The sequence below is a fragment of the Dipodomys ordii genome, unplaced genomic scaffold, assembly GCF_000151885.1.
Source record: "Dipodomys ordii isolate 6190 unplaced genomic scaffold, Dord_2.0 Scaffold23, whole genome shotgun sequence".
NCBI classification, from domain to species: Eukaryota; Metazoa; Chordata; class Mammalia; order Rodentia; family Heteromyidae; genus Dipodomys; species Dipodomys ordii.
Window position 1 is genome coordinate 7,276,900 of NW_012267239.1, and position 23,436 is coordinate 7,300,335.

At 52.6% G+C, this 23,436-nt stretch overlaps 1 protein-coding gene across 1 annotated transcript; it reads right to left on the minus strand.

Moving 5' to 3' along the window:
* Window positions 1-1,680: 1,680 nt before the first annotated feature.
* Window positions 1,681-19,910, minus strand: Gltp (glycolipid transfer protein). Its single transcript, XM_013014315.1, has 5 exons — window positions 19,732-19,910; window positions 7,075-7,133; window positions 6,545-6,678; window positions 5,650-5,800; window positions 1,681-2,693 (listed from the first exon to the last, which is right to left on the minus strand). Exons 1-5 carry the CDS (start codon window positions 19,832-19,834, stop codon window positions 2,511-2,513), a joined length of 630 nt encoding a protein of 209 aa, XP_012869769.1. The 5' UTR covers window positions 19,835-19,910; the 3' UTR covers window positions 1,681-2,510.
* Between the last annotated feature and the right edge of the window lie 3,526 nt (window positions 19,911-23,436).

Below are 23,436 nucleotides of genomic sequence, written 5' to 3' on the forward strand. Positions count from 1 at the left end.
GGGGAGCGGGGAGCAGGGGCGGGGAGCAGGGGAGCGGGGAGCTGGGGCGGCTCTGCTCGGGCAGCGGGCGGCGCCACCTGCCGGGCTCCTCGGGAACTGCATGCGCTCAGTGCGCAGGCGCAGAGGCGTGGGGCGCCTTCCCTCCTCGGCTCTCCTGTCCGCGACGATAACGGCATCACCGCCCGCTACCAATGGGAATCCCCATTGTGTGGACGAGAACCAGGCGCAGAGAGGGAAGGTGGCCTGCCCAAAGCCACACAGCGCTCCTGTGGCAGGGCCAAGCCTCGGATGCTCCAGGCCTCCCCTACAGATGGCGCCCGCGGTTCTGCTTAGGTCGGACTGGGGCGACCTCCTGCGCTTCACCCGCTGCTCCCACCACTTTACAATCCTCCCGCACCCCTGCAGGCAGGTGCCAGTCCGTGTGGCAGGGTCTGGAGGGACGGTGAGACACATTATGGTGGGTTCGAAAGCGTGTCTTACTAGCCTCAGTGAATCATCATCATCACCATCATCATCATCATGTCGTCGTTGTCATCAGTCCTGGGGCTTGAACTCAGGACCGGGGTGCTGTCCCTGAGCTCCTTTTTTTGCTCCTGGGGACTGCTCGGCCATTTCCGGTTTTCTGGTGGTTTATGAGATGAGAGTCTCACAGGGACTTTCCTGCCCTGGTTGGCTTCAAACTGCGGATCCTCAGATCTCAGCCTCCTGAGTAGCTCGGCGAATTTTAACTGGGTGAGTCAACAGGGGAGCAAATGCAGGGACCTTGGCCTAATGTTGGGGCTATTTAGAGGATCCCTCCTGGTTCAGCTTCCTCTTCTCGGTGGGGTGCCCGAAGCCCGCATACATCTCAGATGGTGGAGAAATGACCGCTGATGGACCTGGTGTACAGCTTCCCTGCTCCAGGAAGAACTCAGCCCCACGGACAGGAATGAATCAGGAAGGCAGGGGAGCACTGCTTGGCTTAGTCTTGGAATTCCCAACCCCCAGTGCTCCCCAGGGGGGTTCCCACAGGCACGTGAGCAGTGGAGGGTGGGGGGGAGCCCTTCATGGCAGTTTGGTTGAGACAGGTAGAAAAGAAAGCATGAGATGGTATGCTTTTAATCTGCTGGCAGAGTTCTGTATTCCCAGGAAAGCCAATGTGGGTGAGCGGGGCTAGACAGCAGTTAGGGCTTAGGCAGAACAGAATTCCATGGGCAATATTTGAAAAGATGGTAAAGGAACTAGTTATGGCTTCCATCCCTTAGCCAGAAGAAACCTTCCAAATTGGGCACCTGATTGGATTATGTAGGTTGAAGGTGTTCCACAGGGTTGGAGGCGTGGCTCAGTTGGGAGAACGCGAGCCAATGAGCCAATGAGTGTCAAGTTCAAGTTCTGGTCTTGGATCAAAATGAAAAGTGTTCCATAATTTTCAGGGTCAAGCTCAAATCCCATAGTAGCAGAATGTCACACACACAAAACCTGCTCACCTGAAGTTCACTGACCATCCTGCCAACACTAGCATTTCCCTGGCCCACCTGTCCACTGGGCTCTGCTTTAGTAGAGCGGGAAATAAGGGAAATCAGTATTACCCACTCCACTCAACCTCAGTCCTCAACCACCCCTGCTGTCTTCCCAGCCCTGCAACTGGTGCTCTTTTTGGATACTAGAGTTAAGACTCAGGAAGCAAGCAGCACACGGACATGATTCCAAAATATAGATTTATTTGTTAAGAATGATTTAGTTTCTGCATAAAAATCACCAATTGTTCCTCATTGGGTTTTTTTTTTTAAAACACACATCACTTCTTTTGGGGTTACGTTACTTGCCCCAATACTTGAGGAGCAGTTATAAGGCAGCGAGGTGGTTTCTTGGGTTTCGGCAGCTGGTGGCTCACACTCCCCTCTCGGGAGGGTGCCAGGATGGGTGGTCTCTCGGAGGCTAGACAAGCTGACCCTGAAGAATGCAGTCACCTATGGCCATTTGCTGGAAAAGGCTTGCTGGTGGCTTTCAGCCATTAAAAAATAAGAATAACAAAGCTCTCTGGGGAGGCAGAGGGATCAGAGTTTGTAGAAACGAGAGCTGTGCGTACCAAACGCTTCATCAGGACACACAGTCTGTTTTTGTGGAAAACAAAAACAAAACACTGGCATGATTTTCAATCCAATCCATTCAGTCTTACCATATCCAGAACATCATGCAAGGAGATGCTGGGTTTGCTTTGCCTCAGCTGGGCTTCTGGGCAGAAAAAAAATCAAACCAAAAAACCCTAGGACTCAATGTATTAGCAACTGTTAATCGGTGTGTACCACACGGGTCTGCATGGTTGTGAAATTCAGTGAGTTGGAAGGAAGATGGGTATCTATTGCTTCATTAGGATGAGCCCCAAAACATGATTTAAAAAACACACAAACAAGGCCACCCCCTCCCCCACAGGCCCCAGCTGGCCTGGGGGTGGCTTGGGGGGGGGAGGCGGGGGCTGAGCTGGTTTGATTCACAGTGATTCCGAATAGCCTGTTCCAGGCGGGCGGCACCTAGACCTTGTAGTTGAGCTCTGCATTCATCTTGGTGTACATTTCGTAGATTACGTCGATGGTGGCCGTGTAGTTGACCAGGAAGAGGCGGATCTTCTCCAGGCATTCCTCCTCCGTCACGTTCTGCCCCTTGGACAGCGCCTTCAGGAAGTCAGACTTGTAGGGAGCAGCATAGAGCGCTGCCTTGAGACCGGTAAGAAAAGGGGGATCAGTGTTAGCAGGGGAGACTTGGAAACGCAGAGGACTGCCCGGAGCCCTGCTAGGTAGGGCCAGAGCTGGGCTAGCTGTGATGTGGGAGGGAGAATGACCAGGAAAGAGGAAGTTGTGTGTGTGTGTGTGTGCAAGAAGGACAGGCATCAGCTTGACAGACAAACCTGAGTGGAACTCGAGCTTGCGTCACCAGCTAACACTGAGCCTCCCTGTGCCTCAGTTTCCTTGTCTGTAAACCGGAGCAATAATGGTATTTACCTAAGTTGCTTTTGTAAAGATTAGAGGTTATAGAGCAGGCACTCAGACTACCACTGGGCACACAGTAGGTACTCAGCCCATTACTGGGCGATTACTAGTTGCCATTAGGATGGGCTGAGTACATAGTAGTTGCTGGCCCCAGCACCAAGCACACAGTAGGTGCTAACTCCAGGACCAGGCGCACAATAGGTGCTTGGCCAGCACTTGGCACACAATGGTTGCTGGCCCCAGCATCAGCTACACAGTAAGTGTTCATTCACCCTGGCACAGAGCACAGAGCAGGTGCTTGACCCAGGTAAGCCTCTTTGCTGGGTTTTCTGCTCTGGAGGGGTAAACTGCTTTGGGAAGCTCATAGCTCTTTTTTTTTTTTTTTTTTTGCCAGTCCTGGGGCTTGAACTCAGGGCCTGGGCACTGTCCCTGAGCTTCTTTTGCTCAAGGCTGGTGCTCTAGTACTTGAGCCACATCACCACTTCTGGCTTTTTCTGTGTATGAGGAATTGAAGCCAGGGCTTCATGCATGCTAGGCCGAGCACTCTACCATGGAGCCACATCCCAGCCCCTCACGGCTCCTAATGTGGACTTTCTTCTGTCCTTGAAACACTGCCCTAAATTTCATAGCTGCCCCCAAACTTGTAAGGTGCCGAGTCAGGAATGCACAGAACTTCAGAGCCAGAAGGAGAAAGCCACAACTGGATAAACCCCCTTGGTGTGCATTTGGCAGGATGAGTAGCGAACTGTGAATGAAAGCACTGGCTTTGACTTTGCAAACCATGGACCGGGCACTCTACACAAAACTCATTCAAGTTCCAAACCAGCCTGTGAGGCGGGGCCTGCTTCATTCCCAAGGCTCAGGGAGCTTCACTCCCAGCCTGGCTTTGAGCTCTTAGGAGCAAGCATTCTTTCTGCCTCAGCCTCCCTAGGAGGTGGGATTACAGGTGTGCTCCACCATGCCCAGCCAGCCACCCGTTCACTGTCTACACTGACCTGATCTGAGAAAGAGGTGGGATTACAGCTCATGGGCAGCTGTCCTGGCTAGGCACGCGTGACACTGTCAGGGTTGAGGGGGTGGTGGTAAGGCCTGTGTCGGGGGAAACACACTTCAGGGAGGGTAGGATACTCAAGATGCTCCTGGGATGGGCCTTGTCCCCAGCCATGCCAAGTCGATGGCAGATGTCATGATTCCCGCCTCATGTGCAGCTTCTCCTGCCTGAATGCAGCTGGCCCCTGACTCTCCTTAGTTCACAGCAGCCAGCGGACTCTGGTTCTCAAAGCATCAAGGATGGGCAGGTCGCTGCAGAAACCGCAGTAGAGAGACCGGCCAAACTGAGCAGGCAAATCCACACCGAGGGAGACACGGGTGGGCAGAATGGCCAGCCACAATAATCAAGAAATCTAGTAACAACAGATGCTGGAGGGGATGGGGCCAAAAGGGAACCCTACTGCATGGCTGGTGGGAGTGTAAACTCGCTCAACCACTTAGGGAAGCAGTATGGAGGCTCCTCAAAGGACTCCACATAGAACTCCCCTATGACCCAGCAATCGCACTTTTGAGCATTTACCCAAACAATCACAAACAAGGCTATAGTAAAGCTACCAGCACAACTACATTTATCACAGCATTATTCACCATAGCTAAGATATGGAACCAACCCAGATGTCCCTCAGTAGATGAATGGATCAAGAAAATGTGATACACACACACACACACACAATGGAATTCTATGCCTCCATCAGAAAGAATGATGCAGCCCCATTTGTTAGGAAATGGAAAGAATTGGAAAAAATTATATTAAGTGAAGTAAGCCAGGCCCAAAGAAACATAGGTCCCATGGTTTCCCTTATTTGCAATGATTAGTATATGTCTAGGAAAAGCAGAAAAGGTAAAGGTACATATGACCATATAAGATGATGCTAAATGAAATGAACCCCAAGATAGGGACACAAGAAGTTTTATCTTTCTTGCTGTTGTTTTTAATGCACTTATCATGTACTATGTGATTTTTTTTGTTTCTTTTGTATGGTCTTCCCCCATGGTTTAACCCCTGTTTTCACTGTATTTAATTCTGGTGCCCTGCATCTTATATATACATTTTTCTAATTTGGGGAGGGGAAGGGACATAACAAAATGCTGAAATAAGGATACAGTTTGATCCATTGTTAAGATGAAATGTATAAGACACTATGTTGAAAACGAATCTTACAACTTGGGGGGGGGGAGGGAGGGAGGAGGTGTGGAGGTGGGGAGGGAAGGGATGAGAGGGGAAAAACAGAGGAGGAGGAAACAATGCTTGATAGGAAATGTACTCATTACCTTACTCCTGTAACTGTAACCCCTCTGTACAGTATCTTTACAATAAAAAAATACGTGTTAAAAAGAATGGCTGGCCACAGCTTGAAGCACACAGGGTGTTTCAGCCTGCCGACCCCTGGGGATCATCAAAACCAGGCCTCTCTTCCCTCCCTGTCCAGCGTGACAATCTGGCTGGATCCGAGGGTCCACCAGGCTAATTCACCATGAACCTGTGCTCCCATAGCTTGGTCAAGCCTGGCAGGCCAAGCCACCCAGAGGAGACACCACAGGGCACAGGCAGCGCTGGCAGCCACTGCAGGTGAGCCCTTCCTGAGCCCCGGACAACCGCAGGCTCCACGTGGACGTGGTCGAACCCACTCACCTGGAAGATCTTCTGCACGATCCAGCCGTGGTACTTCTTGAGGGCCATCTCGTAGGCCTTGGTAGCATTGACGCGGATGAGGTTGGGGTGGTTCTCGTCCCGTTCCCCGTCACAGATGCTCTGCAGGAAGACCTGGATAAAGCGAAGGCCTCTGCGGCCAGAGAAGAGATGGCTCCTTAAGACCACAGCTATGAGATGCGCGTGCGCACCTTGGGACCTGGTGCACGCGGCCCAGGCTGTAGCTGGGAACTGGGGATGCTGGGACAAAGGACAACGAGGGTCCCTGAGACCACCTGAGCTCAGCATCTCCCTGGCACGCTCTCCCCTGGCCAGAGACACCATTCTCACTGGGTAATAATAGGAACCAGGGCAGGGCTGGTGGGCCTGGCCATGCCAGTCTCTCTGCAGAGGGCTCTGGGGTGTTGGAGGATCAGGAGAAGGGTGGAAGGTCAGCAGGAAGCCCAAATGGTGCCAGCCACTAGTGTCCTGTTCCTCTCGGCACTGGGTGGCCGAGCTGGGTACCACCAGCCCCCCGCTTAGAAGAGCGCTGGGGTTCCTCCCGAAGGCCTGCAGGCCTGGCACAACCTCAGCCTTGCTCTCCCAGTGGGGCTCTTACCTTGAGTGCCCTTCACCCTCAGAACCCGGGGTCCCCGTGAGCCACTCAGCTCTGGCTCTGCGGGTGAGCTCCAGTCTGGGTTCAGTTGGACACCAATTCCCACTCCTCACCTTGAGTTCCGACCCCATGCACGGATCAGAGCCCTGAGCATTCAGGGTCGGCCTCTGGGTGGAATTGAGAAAGGGCTTGGTCCTCGGGCCAGAAGCCTCTAGGAGCCACGTCCCCCTCCCCTCCCAAAGTCTCCCGTGAGCCCTCACTGCCCTAGTGGCCCCTCGTCACCTTTTCAGCCACAGCAGCGCCAGCGTGGCCCCCACTTTGGGCCATTCTGCTCCATACATCTCCTTCTCCACCTCCAGAATGTTCTGCAGGGTCCGGAACTTGGCGGGGTCGGTGTCATACACGGCTTTGATTTTCTGAAAACAGAGCATGGTGGTAGGGTAAGGGGGGGGGGCCTTGGCATTGGAAAGGGTGCTTTGCAGACAGCTGCTTTGCATGCTGGATCTTCTGGTCCTCAAGAGACCACGGCCAGGGACAAGATTTCTCCTAATGACAACTACCCCGGTGTTTGCACTTCAACAGCCACCATGGACTTGGGCGTGCAGATGGAGCAGAGGTTCCCAGCCAGGCTGGGCCCAGACAGCTCACTCATGCTGTCCTGGAGACCCCTGAGGACCTGCTCCCCGCCCCCAAGGATCAAGCCACGCCCCCTTTTGTCTCCTCCCCCTTCCCTGAGGCAGTGGCGGGGCAGGAGGCCTCTGACCCCTGACGTGGAGCTGGGCTGGGCTGCAGCCCACGGGCCAAGTGCTCACCGTGATGTTGCCGCTGATGTCCGCCTTGATGGGCATGAACACTGGGGAGCCGAGGCAATCTAGGGAGAGAAGGAGAGATTTCAATTCCCAACAAGGCTGACATTCAGCTGTGATGCAGATGTCACCAAGGGCTGAGGAGGAGCTGGGAGTGGCTCACTTGGTGAGTTTAGGGGGCCGGGCAGAGCTGTTTCAGGTGTTAGGTTCTGTGGGAGCCTGGGAGGTACTGAGCTCCAAGAGCAGACCTTGTCAGAGCCTTTGGAACATCTCCCTGAGGTGACAGTCTCCACTCTCGGTGTGAGCGCTGTCCCCACATGGACCTGGGCTAGACTCCTAGCTCCGTCCACACTGGCAGGATAGGCTTAGGGTTATTTGTTCCGCTTTCTGGGGCCTCACAGGGATGTGACGCCGAACACTGTGCCGGGGCCCGTGTGTCACGGAATGGGGCCTAAGAGGTGACACCTTCAGCTGATGACATGGGACACTGGCCTCCACACCAAGAGCCCACCTGTCCTCTTCCTCCTGGCGGGCTTTCCCGGGACAGGGACAGCAAGGCAGCCAAAGCTCCTAGTAGAGGGCTGGGCGCCAAGGGAGAAACACACTGGGGCTGGGCTGTTCCTGTCCCCCTCCCTGTCCTCTGTTGAGCCCACAGAAGTGGGGGCCAGGTCCCCACTGCGGGCTGTCAAAGGGTACCAAACCACACCCACAGGAGGGAGCCACGGCCGCCAGTGGGCCAGGCAAGGCATCTGTGCCAGCTGGCCATGGGTGGGTGTGGGAGCTGGGGGAGGACCTTCTGCAGGCCTGATTCCAGCCAAGGACCCAGCACACCGGGCCAGCCATCTGGAACATTCTACCTGCAGCTGTGAAGAGGTACATGGAGGATGCAGCATTAGACACTTTAAGTGAGCACCCACAGTGTTAACGGGAAGAAGGTTCGGGTCACCTCCCTGGACCTGTTTCTTCCTGTGTGAAATGGGGCGGACAGCTGTCACAGGAATTAGGAATAGTGCAGCAGCTGGGTGTGCACGCCTATGATCCCCACACCGGGGAGGCTGAGGCAGGAGGATGGAGCATTTGAGGCCAGCCTGGGCCACACCTTCAGTCCTAGCTACTCAGAAGGCTGAGAGCTGGGAATTGTCATTCAGCGTCAGCCCCGGCAATTAAGTCTGTGAGACGCTTATCTTCAGTTAGCTACCAAAAAGCCAGAAAAGGAGCTGTGGCTCAAAGTGCTAGCTTTGAGTGCAAAAAGCTCAGGGACAGTGCCCAGGCCCGGAGTTCAAGCCCAGAACTAGCAAAAGAAAAGGGGAGGGGAGGGGGAAGGAGAGAGAAGGAGGATGGGGAGGGGAAAGGGGCGGGAAGGGCAGAGGGGGGAGGGGAAGGGAAGTAGTGCGGTTGTGAGCGCATCTCAGTGGCAGAGCGCATGCTTGCTGGGCATAAGGCTCTGAGCGCAACACATCAGAGCAGCTTAGCAGTGAATGCTGGGTGACAGAGAACCTTATGACTTCCTGTTTTTCCTAGGATCTGGCAAACACCCCCAGAACCTCTGCCAACGGCCAATCACCCTTGACCTGTACCCCCGACCCTCCCTGACAGGGTCCCACTATGCAAGCCTGGGCTGGTCTGAACGCAGGGTCCTCCTGCCTCGGCCTCCTGAGGGCTGGGATGGCAAGTGTGAATGAACCCAATGCTCAGCTGACTCTCCTTCAGGCTGACTCTCCTTCAGGCCCCTTGTGGGGGCTGGGCTGCTGCTGTACCCTGCCAAGCCAGCAGCGTGCAAAGCCAGCCCAGGCTGGAAAGTCTGGGAGACACTGATCGCCAATTAATCAGCAGAAAGCCAGACGTAGAGCTGTGGCTCAAGTGGTAGAGGGCTAGCTGTGAGTAAAAAAACCTAAGGGACAGCACCTAGGTCCCGCCCCTCAGTACAGCAAGTCCAAAGATTAACCTTGGCCTAGTGGGCAGATGGAGGGTGAGCAGGCCAGCAAAATGACCATGGAGGGATTAAGTGGGAGGTGGACAAGTATTTGCTGTCGTTCTTTCTCCTTTCCTGGATACCTGAAATTATCACAATTTTCATGAAATCCCTGCCCATAAAGCTACTCTTCCTCTTCCTCCGTCCCCTCCCCCTCCTCCTCCTCCTTTGTGACACTACTGGGGCTTGAACTCAGCGCCTGGCATTTGTGCTTGGCTTTGTAACTTGAGGCTGGTACTCTACCATGTGAGCCACAGCTCGAGTCCAGCTTTCTGCTGGGTAACTGGAGGTAAGAGTTTCACAGCCTCTTCTGCACAGGCTGTCTCTGAATTGTGATCCTCAGATCTCAGCCTCCTGAGTAGCTGGCCTACTTCTCTTTACTTTCCTCCAAGTTCACCCACTGCTCCGGCCTAGTGTGGAATGCCCAGGGGCTGTCCTCTAAGAGCCACACAGGGACCAGGTGGCCTCGGCTGCCTGCTGCGCTGGCGCCCCACACAGCACCCCTGTGCAGCGATTGAGAGTGTTTTCTCAGAGTGCCACCCCTGCAGGTGTGGAACGTAGGCAAAGGGGCCTGGGCCTCAGTTTCCCTGCCTGTAAAAAGGGAATCCTAGGGAAGGAGGTAAGGGATAGTGCGCAGAGCAAATGCTCCATCAGCCTCTATGGGCTGATCTTCACCCCCAGCCTCCAAAGCGGACATGGGAACCCCAGGCTCAGTGGCTGGGCACGGACAGCCAGGTGGGTGGTTTATTAGCTTTCCTCCAAGGCTTCTGGTCACTCCCTGTGCTTTTCAGAGATGCAGAAAAAGATTCCTGGCTTCCTTGGCTCTGGAATGGGCTGGATGTAGCTCTGTGTGGCTCCGCCCAGGAGCCAGGAGAAAGATGTTTTGTTTCGGGTTCTCCTGACAGGGCGCTCTGAGGGTCATGAGGCCACCCTGGTCGGCAGGCGCTGGGCCCCACAGCAGTGGTTATTGTGTACTATGGAGGCCCCATAAGGGTCAGAGCTTCTGTGCCACTGCCTGGAACAGGGTGGGGGCTGCAGGATGCTTCCGGCAAAGCGGAGAGAGGGTGACAACGACCAGAGGTGCGGCTGGCAGGAATGGGGTTTCAGTGTGCATCTCTATGCACTGAGGTAGCTGAAGGCAGACTATGAGCGTGGGGAAGAGCCTAGTGCTCTAGAACCAGCAGGTGCTGGGTTCGAATCTAAGCTAAGTGATTTGCTCCTGCAGGCGTGAGTCCTTCACGTCTACAGCCCAGAAGCGCTCCACATGTATGCGGTCTGCACAGCCGTCAGCCGCCAAGGCCTTCTGTGTGTCCAGCACGGGAACCCAGGACTCAGAAGTCAACAGACTTAGCCAGAGCCACACAAGTGCCAGGAGCCCAGATACAACCACAGAGCCAAGATGGGTCCCACATCTCCCTTTCTAGAACATTTCCACCTGTTCACGCGACCTCAAGGAAAAAAACGAGAGACCTCTGATGGAGAACCCCAGGGCAAGCACGTGATGGTGCCTTGCTAACAGCTCCCACTTGGGCTTGCTTGTGCTGAGTGCTGAGTGCTGAGTTCTGGGTGCTGGGCAGAGTCTCAAGCAGCTTATGTCCCCCTTTCCTTTCCCACAGAACCCAGCCCCAAAACTACCTTTCCAGTTTTACCAGTTTTCCAGATTTGTTTTGCTAACTGACAGCAAACAGACTCTTTAATACATCTGGACAGACCTGTCTACCTGGAGGGAGAAGGAGGAGAGGGAAGGAGGGAGCCAGGGAGGGAAGGCATCAGAATGTTTCTCTAGTTCATCATCTAACCTCCAGGGAGAAAGGAAGCTGTTATTAAAGAGATAAAAATCAGATAAGATCCCACCATCTTATTTCATAGGGCTAGACTGCACTTGTGCGCACAGTTTATGTGCAGTATGGCTCTAGCTACTCAGAACTGGCGAATGACCCTCTCTGCTTAGCAGAAGCTTTTTGCTAAGGATGTTACTCGTCCTAGAAGACATAATAGAAGAGAGAAAATTGATTATAAAACCCAGAGTCTTGGGCTGGGAACGTGGCTTAGTGGTAGAGTGCTTGCCTAGCATGCATGAATCCCTGGTTTTGATTCCTCAGAAAAGGCTGGAAGTGGCGCTGTGGTTCAAGTGGTAGAGTGCTAGCCTTGAGCAAAAGCTCAAGGACAGTGCTCAGGCCTTGAATTCAAGCCTAGGACAGGTAAATAAATAAATCAATCCAGAGTCTTTCTGTATAGGGCAGGGAGAAAATCCCACTACAAAAGCCCAGTAACCAAGTGGGACAAGAAATAGACTTTGTGAAACAAATGTAATAAAGATTATCCTTAATACGTAGAGTGCTTACAAATCAATAAGAAAAATAGCTCTATAGAACACTGAGCAATTCACAGATGAAAAGATGCTTAATCTCCATAAGAAAAAGAAAATAAAATTTAAACAGGGAAATATCTCCATCTATCAGTTGATTTTTATGAATTCATCACAATGTAACACAAATGTCCCTGTGTTTATACTTATTGTAACTTTCTAAAAAGGGTCCACATCAACAACACAAATTATAGCCTATAATCCTAGTCACTCAGGAGCTGGAGATATGAGGATCACGGTTCAAAGCCAGCCTGTGCAGGAAAGTCCATGAGATTTATCTTCAGTGAACCACCAGAAAACCAGATGTGGCACTGTGGCTCAAGTGATAGAGTGCTAATCTTGAGCAAAAGAACTCAGGGACAGCACCCAGGCTCTGAGTTCAAGCCTCACAACCCCACTCCGCCCCCCCCCAAAAAGTAAATTATTAGGATTAACGAGTGGCACAAGTGATGGAGTATTCCCTAGCTAGCATGAGGCCCAGTACCTCATATGTATACCCATGCATGCATACGTACATACATATGTATTAATTCAGGCTGACTCAGAGATGCCCAGGCCCCCTTCAGCTTTCCCCCTAGGCTGGACATGGCTTGTCTTCAGGTTTCTTGGGGTTTGGGCAGCATGTGGGATTGCACTCACTACCTCGTTCTACCACTTCAACCATAATAGTGCTTTCCTTTCCCCTCCGTTCTTCTTTGTTTGTTTGTTGTTGGTCATGAGGCCTGAACTCTGGGCCTGGGCGCTGTCCCTCAGCTCTTCAGCTCAAGGCTAATGCTCTACCACTTGAGCCACAGCGCCACTTCCGGCTTTTTCTGCTTATATGGTGCTGAGGAATCAAACCCAGGGCCTCAGGCATGCAAGGCAAGCGCTCTACCACTGAGCCACCTTCCCAGCCCACTTCCCCACCCCCTCAGTTCTTTAGCTGGTCTCAGACTATGATCTTCCTAGCTCTACCTTCCAAGGACTGGGATTACAGGTGGGCACCATCACACCTTGTCTTTGTACACACACACACACAGACACACACACACACACACACAAATATTTAATCTACTTCTTCCTGCCCTGGCTACAGTGCTCTGACTCCGTCACTATGACTTGCCAAGTAAAAGGCATTCTGGCACAAAGCAAGGCATTTGCGCATGTCCTCTTGGACAACTCTAGCTGGCCAGGAGCCATGCAGGGCCTCCTGCCTGGGTCTCTGCCAGTGCTCAGAAGGGTGACTCTGCCCAGAAAGCAGACTTCCCCAGCAGCCACCATGTGTGCCTGCACGAGACTCGTTTCCTCTTTCCTCTCTCTTTTTTTGTGTGCCATACTAGGGCTTGAATCAGGGTCTGGATGCTGCCCCTTACCTTTTCCCCCTTCTCTACCACTTGAGCCACCACACCTCCACTTTAAGCTTTTTCCCTATTGATTAACTGGAGATAAGAATCTCCTGGACTCTCCTGCCTGGGCTGGCTTCAAACCATAGCCCTCAAATCTCAGCCTCCTCACTGAGGATTGTAGGCCTACGAGGCTGGAGCCTAGCTCATTTCCTCTTTCCACAGCCTCCCCAGCGTTGGAGAGTTACCCATCATGCTTAGCGAGCCCACAGCCCAGCTAGCCGCCGCAGCTCAGTGGCAGGTAGAACCTGCCTAGCATTCTTGAGGTCCTGGGTGCCACCCTCAGTATTGAAAGAAGAAGAAAAGAACACAGCACACATCTGGAAATTTCCATCCTGGCTGCCCCCACAAGGCCTTCATCTTTGCACTGTTGAGTAACAGGTACAGACTCACCCTGCCCTAGTCCACCCTCCCTTTTCATCTCAGGAAGAATCTCCATTCAAGAACAAAATGCCAAGCCGGGTGTGGTGGCACAGGCGTGTAATCCCAGCACTGGGGAAGTCGGGACAGGGGGATTATGAGTTGGAGGTGGGCCGAGGCCCAGCTCAAACGACCAGCAAAAGACACCTGACATATGTTTGCCTTGTGAGACGTACAGCTTCAGTTCCAGCCTGCGTGAGTCAGGACAAGAACAGACCTAACTAGCCCAACCAAAAAAAAAACTTCCAAAAAGGAGTGACAGCATGTTTGTCACCACTGCTGATGCCATTGTTTTCCTAGGTGGATAATGAAGTTCAGTAATTAGGCACCCAGGGCAGATTAACTTTACAGGTCCTGGGTTACAAGGATCACAATGGAAGCTCTCAAATTCCAGCCGGGGAAATAAATCATTTATCCATCTGGGGGGTGGTGCTGTCATAGGTCGGGTGGCAATCGGGCCTGTTTTGAAGAAGAGCACTGAGGTTCTTACTGGCAAAAATAAGCACCAATGCTTACCAAATAATTCAAATTATTGTCTTAAAAAGTGACCCCCTCGACCTGCCAACCACTGACGCCAGTTACCACCTTTGGCAAAATCCAGGCTGGAATGGAGAGGGCCACGGGGACACCAGTCCTCTTCACCTGCTGTGTGGCCTGGGAGAACTTAGTTAACTTCTCTGCACTGCAGCTCCTTTGTTTGTGAAGTGAGGCTGCTAATGACTTGGCCTCATGGATTACAGTGATGTTTAGGTGAGATGTGTAAGCAAATAGATGAGGGCAATTAAGGACACCCAGGTGAAGTGCTTATTTGAATAGAAGCTGTTATTATTTGTATGCTAATTATTATATATGCTATCATCACCATCATCACTATCTTTCCCAATAGGCAAAGCGTGTCTTTAGAGAAGAAAACCAGAAGATGACCAAGAAAGCAAAGCCGATGTGGAGGGGGTGAGGAAGAGCAGAAGGAAAAAGAGGAAGAAGAAGAAGAAGCCAAAGGAGAAAGAAAGGAAGGGAAAGAAGGAATAAAAGAGCTTTGGAACTCTAGATGCCGGTGGCTCCAGTCTGTAATCTTAGCTACTCAGGAGGCTGAGATCTGAGGATCACTGTTCACAGTCAATCCGAGCAGGCAAGTCCATGAAAACTGTTCATCTCTAATTCACCACCCAAAAGCTGGACGTGGAGCTGCGGTTCAAGTAGTAAAGCACCAGCCTTGAGTGGAGAAAGCTAAGGGACAGTGCCCTGGCCCTGAATTCAAGGTGTGTACACATGTGTGTGTGCGTGCAACACACACACACACACACACACACACACACACACACACCATCTCCGAGTAGTGAAGTTAAGTTAGGACCTGGGGCAAGCAGGATCACTGTGGAATCATGAGCTGCAGAGGTTTGGTAGGAGCCAGTGAGACTCAAGATACACTTAGCACTATGGAGTGGGGGGAAGGGGGGGGAGACTGGCTTTGATCTACGAAGCACTGTGGGAATGTAACAAAAGGAAGTAGCATTCAGCTGCAACAATGAAACCCAAGCCCTTAGACCTTTCATTTCCACCCTAAGCTCACTGAAATAAGCACATTTTTTGCCAGGCAACTTCCGGTCACTTCCCCACTCCCCCAACTCCAAACTTGGCCACCCCAGAGGGCCAGAGCTGACCCTCTGATCGCCCCCACACCCATACAGGGCTGCACCTGCTTCAAAGCCCAGAGGATGGCTTAATCAAATCTCTTCACCTCTCTGAAGCGGTCAGTGCCGGGCTGCGACTTCTCCCCTGCCTTCCCTCTGGTGCTCTCTAGCAAGAGATGTCAGACCCTCGGCCTGACCTCACGCCAGGACTTCCCTGAACACTAAAGGATCTAATTGCCGTCAGCAGGGGACAGGCGCGAGCAGGCACCAGGGTCCCATCCACTCTGGCCTTCAGATGCTACAAACGACAGCTCTGGTGCGATTCTGCTGGAAGCAGCCAGCAGCTGGCCCTGAGCCCTGGCAGTGTGTCATCGAGACTCAGAGGTGGCTTCCTTTTGGCAGACCCATGTCCCAAAGGCTGTGTGACAACAAGATGCCCCTTTTAGAGCTCTCTCCTGCCTGGGCAAAGATGGGGCAACTCCAGGCACTAAGCACCCACACCACCCTAGATCACCTCCACGGGTCCTCCCGGGAGGCTGTGTTTCTTCCATTCACAATTGGGACTGCAGGCTCAGAGAGGGCAAGGACTTATGCATGGACACACAGCATCCCCAGCTCCCCACAGGACTCAAGCTTGGGCTGGTTGGGCTGGCTCAGCTTGATACAAATGCCTGTGTTTCTTCCCACTCATCTGTCCCAGGTGTTCTGAGTTACAGTGGTGTCTCCCCCCTGCACCTCAAACACAGCCAAGTGGAGGGGCAGGAAGCAGACTGACAGGAAAATGCAAGGTAACCATGGCAGCTCTCCCCCAGGTTCCCTGATTTCAAGGTGGAAAGCAACCATTCTCAATGACATCTCATTGACTCTTTCTCTGCCTGCCAGTTGTCAGTGCTTTAGAAGGGCTGCAAAACTCATCTAAAGGTTGAGGGGGGGGGGGAAGGGGGAGGGGACGAGGAGGAGAGGGATGGAGGGAGAGAAAGCCTGACCAAAGCCAATCTTGCAAACTGATCAGTAGGGTGCGATCCAATTACTGGGTCAAGGTAGGGAGAAAGGGTTGGCCTTGAAGCGGATGTGGCAAAACCTGCACAACTGGAGAGAGATTCAGGCTAGAGATAGAGGACAGGCAAAGCCCAGCAGAGATGCTCCAAACCGGACAAGCAGGAGGCTGACTTGTGACCCACACCCACTATAGCACAAAGAACCAGCATTCACCAAGCCCAACCAACTAGGTTACAAACCACACCCTACAAAGGTTTAAGAACCGGGGCTTGTTCTAGCCAATAAAAAGACTGCACACCCTTGAGCCCAATAACTACACTTCTAAAACAAATAAAGTTCCGAAGAATTGTGCACAGAAATTGTGCACAAAAACAAAACAAAAAAAACAACCAAAACAGGCAGCAATTTGAGTGTCTAACAGTAGTGGATCAGTTAAATAAACATGGTCCAGCTGGGTACTGTGGCTCACACCTGTAATCTTAGCTACTTAGGAGGCTGAGATCTGAGGATCACAGTTCAAAGCCAGCCCGGGCAGGAAAGTCCATGAGACTCTTATCTCCAATGAGCCACCAAAAACTGGAAGTGGTGCTATGGCTCAAAGTGGTATCTCGCCTTGAGCTGAAGAGTTCAGGGACAGTGCTCAGGCCCAGAGTTCAAGCCCTACAACTGACAAAAAAATAAATAAATAAAAGAGGTTATGGGAATGGTGGATACCAGTGACTCTCCTCTGTAATCCTAATTTACTCAGGAGGTTGAGATGAGGATCAATCTTCAAAGCCAGCACTTGGAAGGATAGTCCATGACACTCTTATCTCCAATTATCACCAAAAAGCTGGAAGTGGAGCTGTGGTTCAAGTGGTAGAGCACTAGTCTTGAGTGAAAAAAATAAGGGACAGTACCCAGGCCTTGAGTTCAAGCCCCAGTACTGGTATACTCGTGTACACATACACACACACACACACACACACACAGAGTTGATGGTAAGACTAAGTGTATTCACATACAGTACTAAGCACACAGTAAGTGTTCAATAAATGGCAGGCATCAGTTAGCTTTGCATAAATTTCCTTCCATGACTAAACCTTCCTTGCAGAATTAAATTAAATTTTTTAAAGACACAGATTTCAGCCACATAGAGAGGGGGGGAAGGGAGGGAGAGAGAGAGAAAGAGAGAATATGAATCAGAGCTGACTTTGCTTCCCCGGAGATAATATCTTGGAGGGTAGCAATCAGGAATGCACAACATCTTATGACATACCTGGCAGCAGCCTCCCATCCCCCCCCAAATGACCCCCAAGCTGGCTGTGCCTCAGTGGATAAACCTTGGCTTGAGACAATGGTCACCTCAGGCCAGCTGTATTAGAGAGCCACACACACTGCCCGGGTCATGTTGGTGAGCAGCTGCTTCCCAGATGGAGACTAGAATCCCTCCCTGCCAGCAGGGAAGAACTTTCCCCAAACCCCAGCATCAAACCCTCCAGAGAAAGTTTTCTGCAGAAGAGCACAGCTCACCACAGATTAGCACTTTTCTTTTGCTTTTTCTCTAGTTTATGTTAAGAAGCATCCTCTTCAGTGAGCAGTGAATGGCTCTGGTGGGCAGAGACAGGGCCACCGGCTGTTCAGTCCTTTGTGGTCCAAGCCCACTGGTGGCTTCTGTGTGAATGGAGCTTCTGTCCAGAGCTGTGACAGCCCACAGCACAGCATGGCAGCAGAGACAAGGGTCTTTTGAGACCAGGGAAAGGGGGGGGGGGCAGAGGTGCTCCTCTGTGCTGGCTCCAGCCACCACCTCCCCCTTTCCTGCCCAACCAGCCAGATCACTGCACCTGGAGTGTGCCCCAGGAAGAAGAGCCACACGGCCCAACCTGCATCTCCCACCTCAGACTCACTGCTGGCGCTGAGGCTGAGCAGTCTCTGTGGTGGTGGTGGGTGGGGGCTGCCCTGTGCATTGTAGGACATTTAGGAAGAACCCCGATTGTACCCCTTGAGTTATGGCCAAGAATAAAACAATGTCCCCTGACATTGCTAGACGTCACCTAAGGGACCAAACTACCCTCAGTTGAGAGTCAGTGGTTTAAACAGAATGTAAATCCGGGTCCCGAGCAAGGTGGCTATGCATGCCACAGTTCATACCACCAAAGAGGAAACAACAAAGCAAGAAAAGAATCAACTCCTCGGTGCTAAAACCACCACAACCAGAAGCAGTATTATCTCAAGCTTCAAATACTGATAATAAGCAAGGGCTGTAGACACAGTATTGACTGAGCACCTACTATGTGCCAGGGTACTGAGAGCACAGTGATAGATGTGAAAGGTTGAGACCCCACTTTCGGTCAGGTGGCTGCCCGGGCTGGAGACTCATCCAGACCAGGCAAGTCACTCAGCCCATTCAGCACTGGTTAATCATCTACTGTGAGAAGGAAGCAAAACTGGACCCAGGACTTACAGCTATAAAGCCGTAAAGCCGTCGTCCCCTCACAGCCGCACATACCACGGGGATCAGCATCCCCATTTCACAGATGGGGACCCTGAGGCTCAGAGGTGGAGGAGGAAATAATCTAGGCTAGAGCTAGGCAAAACTGTACACTTCTGTGGGAACAACTGCTCCCAACCAGCCCTGGGAATGACCGGCTGGGTAGCAGATCTCTTCAGTCCAAGTCTGCCCCTTTGTGGGTTTTGGCTGGACTCTGTCCCGGGGACTGATGTCTTTCTGCAATATGGCTGAGTACAACAGCAGGGCGGGGCTCTGGGAGAGTTCCCCAGAGAAGAAAGCAAGGCTCAGGTTGCACTCTTTATGGACCGAAAGGCAAAGGGCAGATGTCATTGGATTCCCTTCCCATTTTCCATGGAGGACCTGGACTGAGCTGGACTGGGAGGGAAGTGAAGGAGGAAGAGCTGTCCTGGGCTTAGGAATCACCTTCCCAGAGGTCAGATGACCTCCTTTGACATATAAGCGGCGAGGGGGGGTGTTTTCTGAGTGTGTATGTCTGTGCTGGTCCTGGGGCTTGAACTCACCACCTGGTGCTGTCCCTTAGCTTTTTCACTCAAGGCTGGCATGGTGCCACTTGCGCTACAGCTCCACTTCTGGCTTTTTGGTGGTTCACTAGAGATAAGCGTTTCAGGCACTTTCCTGCCCCAACTGGCCTCCAACTGTGACCCTCAGATCTCAAGTCTCCTGAGTAGCTAAGCCTAAGGAGTGAGCCACCAGCACCCAGCAGGGTTTTTCTCTTTCGAAGCACAAGGTGCCAAGATGCCAATATCTGACAGCCACCCCATAAAGCAGCCCCTCTGATCCTCACGCAGAATCTCAGCCTAAATGGAGGAAATAATTTTCAGTAACTTCCCCTGGCGTTTTGCAACTTGTCGCCAAAATCCCCCTCCCTGCCTGCCTCCTCCGGAGAGGTGCAGTTTTGTGGGGAGAGGGGGCGTCTTTGATCTGGAATATGCAGCAACATTGAAGGAGAGACTCTGGACGGGTCAAGCAAGGGATGGTTTACTCGTCTTTAAAGAAGACGGGGTGAGGGATGCTGGCCTTTGGGGGAGAGGCAGGAAGTTTGGGGGGAGGCGGAGGACCCGGGGTCCCCCGGCGGTGATGCAAGAGGAAGGGACTTTGCGGGGGGGGAGGTCAGGGGTGATTGGGGTGCAGGAGGAAGCAGCGCATGGCTGGAGTTATCTATCTGAAGCAGCGGGAGGGAGATGGAGGGCGTGGAGATGTCCGGGTAGAGATGGGGAAGGGGGCACGCTCGGAGCAGGGAGAATTTGGGGATGCTCGGAAGGAAGGGGGGGTCTGCGGACTAGAAACGGGCCTCGGGGTGTCTGGGGTGTCCGGGGATCGGGGCTGCAGGCCATCCGCCCCGTTCCCCGAGCCCCCCCCCCGCCGTCACCCCGACTTACCGAAGAAGGGCGGCAGGTGGGACACCGCCTCCAGGAAGGGCCCGGTCTCGATCTGCTTGTCCGCGGGCAGCGGCTTCAGCAAGTGCTCGGCCAGCAGCGCCATTTCGGGGTCAAGGCCCGCGGTGATGCCCCAGCCGGCGCCGCGGGCGTCCACGCCGCCCCCCGGGCCGCCGCCGTCAGCGCCGGGGCCGTCACTGCCGCCGGCCGGGAGCTCCTGGGACGCCAGCGTCGCCACTTCCGCCTGCCCCGCGCCCCCGTGGCTGAGCGCTCAGCGCCGCCCGCCGGCCGGAGCGCCTAAGCTATCCGGAGCCCCGCCCCGCCCCTCCGGGCAGCGTCCAATCCGCGCCAGGCTTTGCGCCATCCCGTCCAACCCCAGCCCATGTCTGGAGGTTCCCTGCTCTGCTATTGGCCGAGGGGCGGGGCAACGTGAAAGCCCGCGACTTGCGAAGGTCCGCCCCGCTGAGCCGCTCCCAGGTGAGATTTTCCCAGGCGCCTCGCGCCGCCCTCGGCTTCGACCCCAACCCGGGCGGGGCGGCTCCGCTCGGGATGCGCGCTCGCGGACCAGCCACTCGCCATCCAGGTTCCAGCCCAGCCCAGCCAGCGCTCCTCAGGACCTCCTGCTTGCTTCAAAACAGCCTGTCCTGCCGGGCGCTCTGGCCTCCCTCCAGTCAGCCTAGCTACTCAGGAGGCTGAGATCTGAGGATCGCAGTTCGAAACCAGCCTGGGCAAGAAAATCCGTGAGACTCCTATCTCCAATGAACCACCAAAAAGCCAAAAAAAGTAGAACTCTGGCCCAAGTGGTAGAGCGCCAAAAAGCTCAGGGACAACACCCAGGCCCTGAGTTCACCAAATTGACTGTCATCCATCAGACCCTAGTTGATCTTGTCTTTCAAGGATGCTCCATTGCTTGATTCTTCGCTCTCAATCATTTCTAGCTGTTGGTCACTGTCTAACTGGACAGCTCCTTCCCCAAATCTGGGGTCCAGACTGACTCAACAGTCTGGTGTTACCTGTTGGATTCAGCCCAATTTATAATCCAACTCCGCCAGCCTGTTTCCCAAATACCACTCCGACAATCCAGGAGACATGCTTCCCACAATGTGGGCCGCAAGTCATCACAATCCTAACTCACCTAGATGCTTCTATCCTTTATAAAACCCAAGGCTTTGCTCATCCAAAAATCATTGAGCTTGGGCTGGGAAGGTGGCTCAGTGGTAGAGTGCTTGCCTTGCATGCATGAGGCCCTTGGTTCAATTCCTCAGCACCACATAAGCAGAGAAAGCTGGAAGTGGTGCTGTGGCTCAAGTGGTAGAGCACTAGCCTTGAACTGAAGAGCTGAGGGACAGTGCCCAGGCCCAGAGTTCAGGCCCCAGGACTGACCAAAAATAAATAAATAAATCATTGAGCTTCATACTCATTCTGGAGTAAAATTCATTGTGTGTCCAGTAACTGCTACACACTGGGCTTAGTGAGGAGAAAGTGACAGCAAAGTCCAGCCTTGTGGAACTGATGTTTCAGTGGAGGATACAACATGTAAACAAATGTAAACAAAACACTGGTGGCAAAACAGGGTAAATGAGCCCTGAGCTGGTAACTCACTCTTGTAATCCTGGTTGCTCAGGAACCTGAGATCTGAGGACCATAGTTCAAAGCCAGCCTGGACAGGAAAGTCTGTAAGACTCTTATCTCCAATTAACCAGCAAAACCCCAGAAGTGGTGGTGTGGCTCAAGTGTTAGATCCACAACTTTCAATGAAAAAGCCAAGCAAGAGTTTGAGGCCCTGAGTTCAAATCCCAGTACTCAGTACAGAAACAAACAAACCTGTCAAGGCTGTGAGCTGAGAGAGGCTTCTGGAGTAAAGAGCTAGCATTTATTTGAGCTGAGAAGCCCAAAGAAAAAAATAACCAAGCCAAAGATGCAGCGGGAGGTGCATGAGCGAGCAAGAGGCTTACATGGGGAGAACTTGGTGAAGCCACAGGGCGGGGGGGGGGAGGAGGGGGATGGATGAGGTAAGCAGAGAGGGATGGAAGTGGAGGCCAGAGAGACAAGTGGGGAGGGGGAAGAGAGAAGCAAAGAATTTGAGTTTTATCATATGACAGATGAGAAATCACTAGTGTCCCAAAAATATCTGCCAAATTTTACTAAATCATTCAAACTGAACCCGTCACGGGGAAGATGAGAGAAGAGATTGGCCTAGACCAAGAGCATGACCCAGGTAGAACCAGGAAGTGAGGAGGACCAGGAGGGACAAAGCCATCATCACATCTTGCACATAACTCAGACTATGACATGCCCCATCAAGTCCCATCTCCCAAGACAGGAGCACAAACGACCAGCTTTGGCTTGTTCCCACCCCACCCAGCCTCGCTGCCTCCAGCGTCCTACCAAACCATCTCATCTCAGCCTTACCAGCCGAGCCAGTGCCCCGGTGCCAGAAACCCACCCACTTTTCAGACAGCAACATCACAGCCCACACAGGGACCTCAGGCACCAGATGACATCCTGATTTCTCAACCCGTTCTATGCCAGTCAAGCTACTCACAAACCATGGCGGATACAAGACGCATCTGGACTTAGAACATGGGTTTGGTATGTCTTTGGTCTGGGTTCATGATGTGTTTTGAAAGCCACCATCTATCCATTCATCCACCCACCCATCCACCCATCATCTATCCATCCATCCATCCATCCATTCACCTACCTAACACATTGTAAGTGCTCATTGTTAAGTAGCTTCTTGCCAGGGACTGGTGGCTCACACCTGTGATCCTAGCTACTCAAGAGACTGAGATCTAAGAGCAAGACTCTTATCTCCAGTTAACCAGAAAAATGATAGACTGGAGGTGTGGCTTAAGTGGTAGAACACCAGAATGAGTGAAAGCCGAGCAAGAGGCCTTGGGTTCAAACCCCAATCCAATACTGGCACACAAGAAAGAAAGAAAAGAAAAGGGAGGGAGGGAGGAATATTATGAGGAATTTTCTTTTCTTTCTTCCTATGTAGCCTAAGCTGACCTTGAACTCATGATCCTCCTGCCTCAGGCTCCTGAGCACTGGAATTATGGGATGACAAGCATATGTCATTAAGCCTGGCTTTTCTTTTCTTTTTGTACTGAGGTTTGAACTTGGAGCCTTATACTTGTTCAGCTTGCTTGCTTGCTTGGCCCTCAACTACATAGGGCCACACCTACAGCTCTGCTAGTTTGCAGAGTTGGAAATGAATTCTCACAGATTTTTCTGTCCAGATGGCCTTGAACCAAAATCCTCCAGCTCTCAGCCTCCTGAGTGACTATGACGACAGATCTGAGCACCTGGCTTCTTTTTTCTTTTGATACAACCTCAGGCATGCAAAGAAGGCGCAGGACTATACAAATAATAGGTTTTGTTCTGAACTACTTGAACAGAAGCTACTGATAGCCCTGGTCATTATTTTTATGTGTTTTTCCTCCTCCAGCATCACCGATCTCTCCTCCTGCAGGAAATCCACACTGAGACAACACTACCATTTGGCCTTTAGTCCTCAGGGTTACTCATTTGTTCCCATATGTCCTTGGTAGCATGAGATCTCAGCCAGGATTGCATGTTTCATGTGACTGTCCCAACTCTTAGGTCTCCTTCAAGTCTGGAACATTCCTGTCTTTCCCGGACTCTGCCCACCTTGAGGTCTTTGAGGGTGGTGACTTTGGAGCATGTCCTTTCTTGGGGCTT